Source organism: Gymnoscopelus braueri, assembly GCF_963280865.1.
Source record: "Gymnoscopelus braueri genome assembly, chromosome: 15".
NCBI lineage: Eukaryota > Metazoa > Chordata > Actinopteri > Myctophiformes > Myctophidae > Gymnoscopelus > Gymnoscopelus braueri.
Genome location: NC_137620.1, coordinates 22,610,776 through 22,621,230, shown reverse-complemented (window position 1 = coordinate 22,621,230; position 10,455 = coordinate 22,610,776). Strand labels below are relative to the sequence as shown.

The following is a 10,455-nucleotide window of genomic DNA, read 5'->3' as shown; positions in this document are numbered from 1 at the left end:
CTGAAGATCTGCTTGCCTGTCCACAGGGGACAGGGTTTGAGGATGGCCGGCTTGGGCATCTTCCCATCCCACGTGGAAAGGTGCATGAGCAGGTTCATCATGTCACCCTGGTGGGGTCGGGACAAACACGGTGAGTGGTGTCCATGTGAGTGTTCAAGTGGGAACTGGATTAACAAATCAATCATACTCATTCACACCAAAACATCTTAAAGTTGCAATTCGTAACTTTTATGTCCAGGATTCGAACCCGGGTCTCCCGCATGAGACCGCATTTTAGCCAAGAGGTAATCCCCACTTGCCCTGGGGAGATATTGCACTTTGAGTTTCAGGCCTCTGACATCAGGGTTTAAATGTCTCAATGGAAGAGTAGGGAAACCACCTCCAACCAGATCTGCTAGTTATAGTGTATTGTTTAGATATTCCACAATACAGTGTATATATTTGAGGATTGATCGCCTAGTCAGTAAGAATACTCTGAAGATTCTTGCAGGGGCCCTCATTCAAGGTCATTATGATTATGCATGCACTTCATGGTATCACAACACCTCCAAGGCCTTAAAAACAAGGCTCCAAACATCCCAAAACAAACTTGTAAGGCTACTTCTTGGCCTCAATCACAGAACCCATCTAACCCCTGCTCATTTTGCTAGGATTGGATGGCTTAGGGTTGAGGACAGAGTACAGCAACTTGCTATGGGCCTGGTCTTCAAGATACACCACAACATTGGGATCCCCCTGTATTTGTCAAAATACTTCCAAAATGTTAATGCAGTCCATGATCATAACACCAGAGGCAGCTCCACGGATCATGTTCAACCCAGATTTGGCTCAACTAAGGGTATGAACTCGTTCTCATGCTATTCAACAAAAATGTGGACTGCCCTACCAAAAGGAGTAAAGGAGTGTAAAACCCTACTCACTTTCAAAACTGCCCTAAAGATACACCTTCAGGAGGCTGCAATTCGAAAATGGCCCCTGTCTAAGTCTTAACCTACCCCCCCCCCTCCTTCATTTTCCTCTTTTGTATATATATATATTTTTTTTTTTTCTCTCGTCATACCAGTAACCTGAAAGCTGATTGTATGACATTCTGTATAGTAGTGTGTATATCTGCCTGCCTCTTATATTTCATCATGATTTGTGTGCATGGGGTTCTCATCTTAAAGGGGTAGTTCACCCCCCAAAAAAAAAGTTTCTATTGATTACTCACCCCATGGAGCCTTGAATTCATGGATATTTTTTTGTTTTTGTCGCATTCCTTCCTTTATTATTTGATTATAATAAATGTAGCCCCATTGATTCCGGTAGGAGACACAAATGCATTTGTGTCTCCTACCGGAATCAATGGGGACACATTTATTATAATCAAATTATTGGCTTAGGAATGTGACAAAAACAAAAAAATATCTATGAATTCAAGGCTCCAGATGGTCAGTAATCAATAGAAAAAAAGTTATTTTGGGGGTGAACTAGCCCTTTAAACAAGCTTAGTGCTTAATGAGGGTTTCCAGTTTAGTAGACCTTGTATTGTGAATTTGTACTTCCATGTACTGTTATGTACTGTCATGTACTATTCTCATGTCTTTCTAAATAAACTACATCAATCAATCAATCAAACAGATTGGTTTAAAATAAGTCGTATTCATTCAATATTAAAGTTCTGGAAAAGCAACTTTGAATAAGACATACAATTCACTTCAACTCTTACTTACCCGCTCTAAGAAAACATCCCTTTTAGTGAATTTGTACACCGCTGTGAGCGTGTCCTGCACGATTCCCATGATGGGTCTGCTGGACTGAGGCGTGACAATCATGCGTGGCACCATGGCGAGCTCCTGGACCTCTGCCTTGGTCTCAAGGGACTGGGGCAGGTGGAGGTTCATCTCGTCACCATCGAAGTCAGCATTGTACGGGGTGGTCACACTGCAGGAGGAGAATCCATGTGTTTGTTAGAGCTAGTCTGAATCAGTGGTTCTCAACCTGTTTTAATTTCAAGGTTTATTTACAGTAACTCTCTGACAGTGTAAAGGTCCTTTCAGACGGGAAGCGGCCGACGTGCCTACCTATGTAATTCATTTTCAATGAGAGGCGGGCGATTATTTGGGACGCGCGGAGAAGTTGAGGGGCGGTGAGGCGAGCGGGCGCGGCCCTGTGAAACTTTCGCGCGAGTGCTCGTTTATGCACACGCGCACTGAATGATGAGCTTTGAAAGTCAGATTTGATACTGTCTGACAGAAAACATACTGTATGACAGAATTCAAGTTTTCAGACTCATTTCATCAGATTGTTACACACGATATTATAACAATTTCTTGTTTATAGACAGATGCAAGGTCTGATGTCTACCTGGAATCCTCATTACCTCTTTTTCTTTTCACTCTACTTATGAGACCATTTATTTGTTGACTAGGGTTCATGCCATTTACTCTGATCTTAGGTTGCTCTGGATATGAGCATCTGCTAATTGCCTAAATTCTAAATTGTGTATAACAGTTCAATACAAATAGGAATTAATTTGGCACCTGAGGTTAAGTCGGAAGGTGGACCAGGGAATGACCCGAACTCTGTGTCCCATCATGGACATTTTATGTAGAGAGGGTTGTCGGTTGAAGACGACAACGTCACCATCACGTATGTGTCTTTCCACCTAACAGGAGAAAAGGAATTGTGAGTTTACTTTGAGATAATCTGAGTTCCCAGAAGTTTTCGCCATCTCTCGCATACAAACGGGAGGGGCGATAACTTTGAGATGAAAAAAACAAACATGTACAGTACATTAAGACAATATATCATCCAAACAATCTTACCTTATCGCCAAATTCTAGAAGAACATCACTTATTCTGGGGTGAAAGCGCAGATCGATTCTGTCACCATTACCACGGATAAGATATCTGGCTCCTGGGTACTGGCTGTTGCCTCTAAATACCAACTCTTGTAGCCTTGAAAGGTCATGAGAATGTTTTTTATTAGAATACTATACACCAGAGGTTTTCAAAGTAGGGTCCAAGGACCCCCAGGGGTCGGGGTCCTTGATGGGGATCCAAGGGATCCCCAACTAAATTATTCACTATCACTAGGAATCAAATGGACCCTTACAGATCTGTAACTCTTTGTACACTCTTGGAGTTATTGGGGTCTGTGGCCTAATAAATGCCAAACTGGGGGTTGAAATAAAATAATAAACTATACAGTTATTGATAAGAATACAAATTATCTGCAGACTGCACCTAGGGTTGGGTTTTGTTTGGAATTTACCAATTCCGATACCACTTATGATTCTTTCAACCTGGCAGCTACTCTGAGAAGCTCAACTGTTGTTCTCCTTCCCCCCCTATATTCAGAGCACGACACCGTCCTATGGCAACGTATAAATCAGGCTTAAATTGTCAACATTGCTGCATCTGTAGGTATTTAAGTCCAATTAGAGCTGCAATTCTTTCATGATGTTGTCAAGTAGTCTGAACATAACAAATAAAATAACCCCTATCCCTAACCCTCATTGTACCTGTGAATATTTGATGCTGTGACAATTTCTGGGAAGGTCAGGGTGGCTGCGATGGATCGTGGAACGCCCACTTGGTCAATTTCCAGGTTGGGGTCAGGGGTGATGACAGTTCGGGCAGAGAAGTCCACACGCTTCCCCATCAGGTTACCACGGACACGCCCCTCCTTACCCACTAGACGCTGTTTGAGGGTTTTGAGTGGGCGGCCAGACCTATGACATGACTGAGAAGATGTTAAAGCTAAATCATTAGCATAATAGCATTATGTCAAAACATGTGTCACCAAACGCCAGCAATCAAGTATAGGAAACAATAAGAAAGCTACTATAAGTCTATTTGTTTGTTTTAAATCACATTAAGCTCACATTAAGAATTCCAAACCAGAGGTTGAGGTGAATTCTATCCAGGCAACACACAGTGTGTTCAACACAACAAACTACAGTTTGATTTTAAATCTAACTCTTGTAGAAATTATGGAATTATTGCATACCCTGGGGATGCCTGGAAGCTCATTGTTCATCATTGTGGCTACGTGGTACTGAAGGAGCTGGACATCTTCAGCGATAATGTGAGGTGCGGCACCGCTCTGCTCATGTCTTCTCAGCAGGTTGTTAATGCTGACTATCTCAGACAGTTTGTAGGTCAAGTCATCCTTCGTAATAGAAAACATAAGTCATACTGCCGTTAATGCCATTCGACCATCAACTGCAGCACTTCAATACGACAAGAAATAGTTGTCCATTAGAAATGTGCGGATCACGGTTATAGCCGCGGATATCCACGGGGCGGACGGATTTGGATCATAAAAATGTATCTTGAATCGGTTGGGGGCGCACGAAAACACAAAATGAGTTAAATATTTGTGTGTCTCCTCTTCCAATTCTGTGAATTCATTGCTGTCATGTAAAACATGTCTACAACAGGAGAGCACGAGAGCACATAAAGCACGAGAGGCACAACAACGTAACTTAATTGATACTTTCAATCTCCCTCCCGCTCCCCGCCAAGAGAATCGGTCATGTTAATTAATGTTTACATTAATTCGTCTACACATCCAAATACGTCTGCTTTAGCATAATTTCCCCCTTTCATCCACAATCAAGCATAAGACACAAACATCATTTGTTCCCATGAGATTTGATTGGGCTACATTTGCCAGGTGTATCCATTGCATAGATTGGACAGTGAGTAGCAGAGCTTCCCCTTAAGGGTTCATTTGGTTCCATTTGTACACTCTTGGATTTACTTTCGGGAAAGCAGCTGCGCAAAAACGGATGTTTGCATTTTATGTCGGCTTCACATAGTACTGATTATTAAGTTATGTCCGTGCGGGTGGCAGATCTATTTCTCTGAGGTTTCATTAATTCAGGCAGATGGCGGGCAGATGATTTATTTGTACACCCAAATTCGGGTAATGTCAGAGCCCATTCACTCTCTAATGTCCTAATACAGCATATAAACAAGGACAATATCTGCTAACCTGGTGGCGGCTGGAGCCATGCATGAGTATAGCAGGCCTAACGGCCAATGGAGGCACAGGCAAAACAGTGGCAATCATCCACTCTGGCCGGGCGAACTCGGGGTCCATGCCCAGGAAGATGCTCTCCTTGTCGGAGATGCGTTTGAAGATCTCACGCACGCGCTCAGGACTCAACAGGATCTTCTTCTCCTGGCAGTCGTCATTGAGATGCTTCCACTCGGCGTAGAGCTCCAGGCCAGAGTGCCTGATCTGGGGCTGGAAGAGCCCACAGCCACCATGGCCCTGAGTGGGTCGGAGAAAAGAGAAGAGGGTGGAAATGGAGTGTAAGAAAAAGATATACAGTACAAATTGAAGCGAGAGAGGTATGGAGACCCTCTCCCCTGTCTCCATAGGCTGCTGTACAAATCTGAAGACCAAAAGGCCCTTGACAGCCAGTGCCATTTTGTTAATATATTAACAAATACGGTTGATGTTATTGTACTGTACCTGCTGCTTTTCAAATATGATGTCCATCTCCTCATCTCCTTCACAGATATTTTTGCCTTTACACAACTCGTACACATGCATCAGTCGCTTTATGGGACACCCTTTCGTTTTAGACAGGATGTCCTTCATCTTGGGATTATTCTAGATGTGAAGAGACAATTAAAATCCACGAGTTGTGAACAAGATTCAAATAACAGTTCTTCCCATGAGCAACATTGCTGGGCTTTACGCATAATGAGGAAATAAATTGGCTGTACTAACCGAATCCACTAACAACTTGGAGCAATTGAAGCAGACACATCGGAGAACCTTCATGATCTTTGACATAAATCCCACATGGAATACTGGCTTTGCCAGCTCTATGTGGCCAAAATGGCCTGGACAATCTGTCATGTTACCTGAGAGAGGGAAGAAGACCCTTGTTAATAGTGTACACTGCTGGGATTGACACCAAGTAGAACTGACACTGGTACATGATCAAAACAACATTTTTATAAAAAGCTAATATAATGCACTACCTGAACATGTTTGACACCTTCCAAACCGTTCAACGACCCCTTGCCTCGGGTCCATAGGGCCACCAAGTTTCACTTGGCCTTTGTCTGTGGTTTCGGTGCATTTGATTTCTGCAACGGACATCCGTCTCTGGAGAAAAAGTTTCCATGTATTAATGGACACAATAGATAACAACAAGCTACAAGGATGCCAAGCAATGGCATTTTGACCTCCCTCAAATAGAAACAGGGGGAAACACAAGGTGAATCTAGGAAACCTAGGAAACGTTGAATCTAGGAAACCTAGGAAACGTTGAGTGGAAAATTGCAAAACAACGTGATGCACACCAAGTAATACAGTTAAAGTAACACCTGAATTTCCATTCGGGGATCAATAAACGTTTAGTTGTTTACCTTCAGTGGTGTAAAGTAACTAAGTACATTTACTCAAGTGCTGTACAATTTTGAGGTATTTTTTACTTTGCTGGAGTATTTCCAGTTTTCTGTAGTTTTACAAATGTTGTACTTTTACTCCACTACAATTATTTGAAAACTTTAGTTACTAGTTACTTTGTAGATTTGGATTATTATTACAAAACATACATTATTAACCACTTCAGCCCTAAATACATTTCGGCCATTTGAAAATAGCCGATCTACAAGCTCACTATGCACATTGTAGCTTGTAGCTGCTATTTTCAAAGGCTTTTTATAAATTGTATACATTATGCAGAAGGTCCCATTTGCCAAGTTTTCAAATGAGTACTTTTACTATTGGCACTTTAAGACTTAAGTACATTTTAATACCAATACTTTTGTACTTTTACTCAAGTAACTGACTTGTAACAGAGCATTTCTACATTGCAGTATTGTTCTTTTACTTAAGTAAGAAATGTGAGTACTTTTCCCACCACTGTTTACCTTATGTGAAGTTGGCATGTTTGACTCAAAACTGCCACAGTACAGTCCGTAACACGTCACGTATACGGTCTAATACAATAACTGAAAGGTCTTAATACTAATCCATTTATCTTTTTTAAGTGCCCATACTCCTCACTTAACAAAAACTTTTTAATCTTTTCATATATACTTAGCAACATTGGACATAAATCATTCAAGTTTTTGAAACTTCCATCAACATTCATGCCGCCTATTTGGTGGTTGGTAGCTCAACTTAAAAGCTAGCTTAAAATTAATGCGTACTTATTTGCAATCAATTAGCTACCCCTCCCCTCCCTACATCAACCGTTGATATTATGAATGATATCTCATATTAATTGGTGAAAACAGAAAATCCGTACAATTTCATCTGGGGCGATGATGCCAAACTGTACTCTTTCCACTCGCCGAAGGTACGGGTCTCCTGCCATCGTGCCGATCAACAGATGGATTGACAGGTTGCACTGCACGTAACGTATGCATAGGAACTCAACCAGTGTTGCCAGATTTTGCAAGAGAAATAAGCAACCATCTCTAGGAAAGCAAGCAAAATATCGTTAGCCTTCATAGCATAATTGCCTACGTCATATTTTGAAGGAAAAGAAGAAATGAAAAATGGACTTAGGCACAAAAAAAAAACACTTTTCTACATCTACAAGCTCACAACAAGTCGTGATGTGACGTGTTGTGAGCTTGTAGGTCTGCTATTAAAAAAAACAATCTTGGAAAAACTAATGTGGAATATTTTTAAAACATTTTAACAAAACAAATCTGTTATGATGGGGGTCTATCTCTTGTCCATAACGTTAGAAGGAGGAGTTCTCCTTCTAACGCTATGGACCAGAGCTAGTGGGGGTCCCTGGCACAAAATATTTTTCAGATGGGGGTCCGTGGCGTGGACACATTTTACAAATCATATTAATTTGGGGGTCCTTGACATGAAAATGTTTGAGAACCACTGATTTAAACAACATTTAGGAAACAAGCCCAAATAAGCAACTACTCTTTGGAAACAATTGAAAAAACTGCAACCCACAACTACCAATATTTACAAGCAACTTTACAGAAAAAGAAAGCCCAAAGTCGCTTATAATAAGCAGACATGGCAACACTGAACTGAACACGTGCGACGTGTCTTCCGCAGGGTCAATGCGCTGGATGAGTTCGTGGCTGTTTTTCCCCCATTGTTTGTTAGTTAGTTTTTTTCCCCTTCAACTTTGTACCCCTTCAAAGTAGAAGTATCGATACTTCAATGTAGTAGTACTCTGTTACAAGTATAAGTCCGGAATTCAAAATGTACTTGAGTAAAAGTACAAAGTAGTTGTATCAAAATATACTTAAAGTACCAAAAGTAAAAGTACTCATTATGCAGAATGTCCCATTTCACAAGTTATCATAATGTCTAAAATGTATAAAAATATTTTGAAAATAGAAGATCTACAAGATAAGACACGTTGTAAAATAATTGTAGTGGAGTAAAAAGTACAATATTTGCCTCTGAGATGTAGTGGAGTAGAAGTAAAAGTACTGAAAACTGGTAATACTCCAGTAAAGTAAAAATCCCTCAAAACTGTACTTAAGTACAGTACTTGAGTAAATGTACTTAGTTTACACCACTGCACATATTCCATTAGAAACATCAAAGTTGTTGTTGTTTGAAGATAGAGGTCTGTAGAAAGAGTTTGTATAGTTTATATCTACTTTGACTTGTATAGTGGTGTTTTGTCAGAGTAGGCTACTTGGAGAAGGCCTCTATGACGTCAGTACTATGACTTCAGTCATCTCCATATTTGCACATATCAGACAAAGATAGGAAGTTAAACACACAGCCACATCCTCTACAAAAGCATTATATCATCTTACACAAATAGAAAGTGCAAGACAAGTTAACTATTGTCCATAAACCAGGTATATGAAAATATCTTATGGCCGTCTGCACCTCTTGTCATGCTGTACGTTTGGACCATAACAGTCACATACAACTGCATTGGATTACAACAAGGTTATTTAACAGTGGGTGCAATATCAATAGTCTTTTAGCCAAATGTAAGCCACTCATTTGTAACAAAACAAAACAAAACATAAAAGTCACATGCATGCACTAAGGGCTATTTACAGTCCAATACATTGTCTTTTGTTTAAGTGGCTGTGAGTTGACAAATATAATCAGGTGTCAAATTTGAAATTCAAAAGGTCTCTACAAAAATGTAAATACATTTTAAAATAGCCTTTCTTTCACATCTTGAGAATGAAACAACAAAAGGAACAACCATGAATCCTTACAAATTCTACTGAGAAATAGCCTATATGCCTATGCCCAGGTTAATTTCAAAACACTCCCCTGGGCCAGACTTTGGACATAAACCAATAATCATTACAGAAATAATGCATTTATGTTATTTCAATGATTTGACATGATTGTTTCCATTGTGTCTACAGCAACAGAAAGACAACTAGATAAAAAATAAATGTGTGTGTGTGTGTGTGTGTGTGTGTGTGTGTGTGTGTGCGTGTGTGTGTGTGTGTGTGTGTGTGTGTGTGTGTGTGTGCGTGTGCGTGTGTGTGTGTACAAGGAATGAGGACTAGGGCTGAGGTAAAGTCTGAAGAGGTGAGTTTTCAGACTGTGGCAGAAAATGGGGAGTGAGTTTGCAGTCCTGACTGAGCGGGGAGGCCATTCCACATCTTGGGGACCAGGAAGTACAGGAGTCTCTAGGATGTTTGGAAAGCTGGCCAGGGTGTCCTATAGGGAGGAGAAGGACAGAGGTCCTCTTGTGTTAGCTGATCGTGTGTGGAAAGGAGTGTAGGAGTGGACCATGTCCTGGAGGTAAGGGGCCATGCCCATCATTGCTTTGTGGGTCCATCTCCAGTGTTTTGCTGTGGCATTCTGGATCAGTTTAAGTGAGCATAGCAGTAGACCAGGATCTATTTTACCCAATGGCAACTCTTCCAAGAGTCCTAAACATTATAACATATCAATAAACAAGATAGATCTCAGACTCCATGTGGCCAGCCTGTGACATCACATCAGTCATCAACATCACTCTGAAGTCATACTATAGTGACGAGTTGGGATAGGATTTGACCATGACACACCCATTTGACTTGATGGGCCCCCTGTCACGAAATGTTTCAACGCTCCTGGTAGTCCCGCCAACTGAGGAATGCCAGTTTGCCATTCCCACTAAAGACATTTAAATCAAGGCAGGCGTGCCATCAGAAGGATATTTGAGCCCTTTGAGGCACCCCCAAGCGAGCCGTTAGGTGATCATCACATCCTCATCAACATGCGGCGCAACGGGCAGTCCCCGTCAAACGGGTGTTGCATTCTGTCTGTCTCGACTAGTCAGTCATCTATGAAGACTGATCCGTCCAGTAGTTTGCGACAGTAGCTCCGGACACAGACAGAAAGACAGACACAGACTCTTCAACATGGCTAGACTCCTGCAGAGTACATATACATACATACATACATACATACATACATACATACATACATACATACATACATACATACATACATACATACATACATACATACATACATACATACAT

The 10,455-nt window shown here is 41.1% G+C and overlaps 1 protein-coding gene across 1 annotated transcript in view; it reads right to left on the bottom strand.

The window, feature by feature from the left end:
- LOC308101425 (DNA-directed RNA polymerase II subunit RPB1-like) overlaps positions 1-7,334 on the bottom strand; it is a gene marked incomplete at both ends in the record, with an annotated part of 25,523 nt that extends 18,189 nt beyond the window's left edge. Inside the window, 11 exon segments of the mRNA XM_080450845.1 lie at positions 1-107; positions 1,713-1,923; positions 2,523-2,647; positions 2,808-2,940; positions 3,507-3,727; positions 3,995-4,156; positions 4,985-5,266; positions 5,471-5,611; positions 5,732-5,868; positions 5,989-6,115; positions 7,266-7,334. The exon segment at positions 1-107 is cut by the window's left edge and continues 103 nt beyond it. Of these exon segments, the coding sequence (XP_080306971.1) occupies positions 1-107; positions 1,713-1,923; positions 2,523-2,647; positions 2,808-2,940; positions 3,507-3,727; positions 3,995-4,156; positions 4,985-5,266; positions 5,471-5,611; positions 5,732-5,868; positions 5,989-6,115; positions 7,266-7,334 (1,715 nt within the window).
- Positions 7,335-10,455: the final 3,121 nt, after the last annotated feature.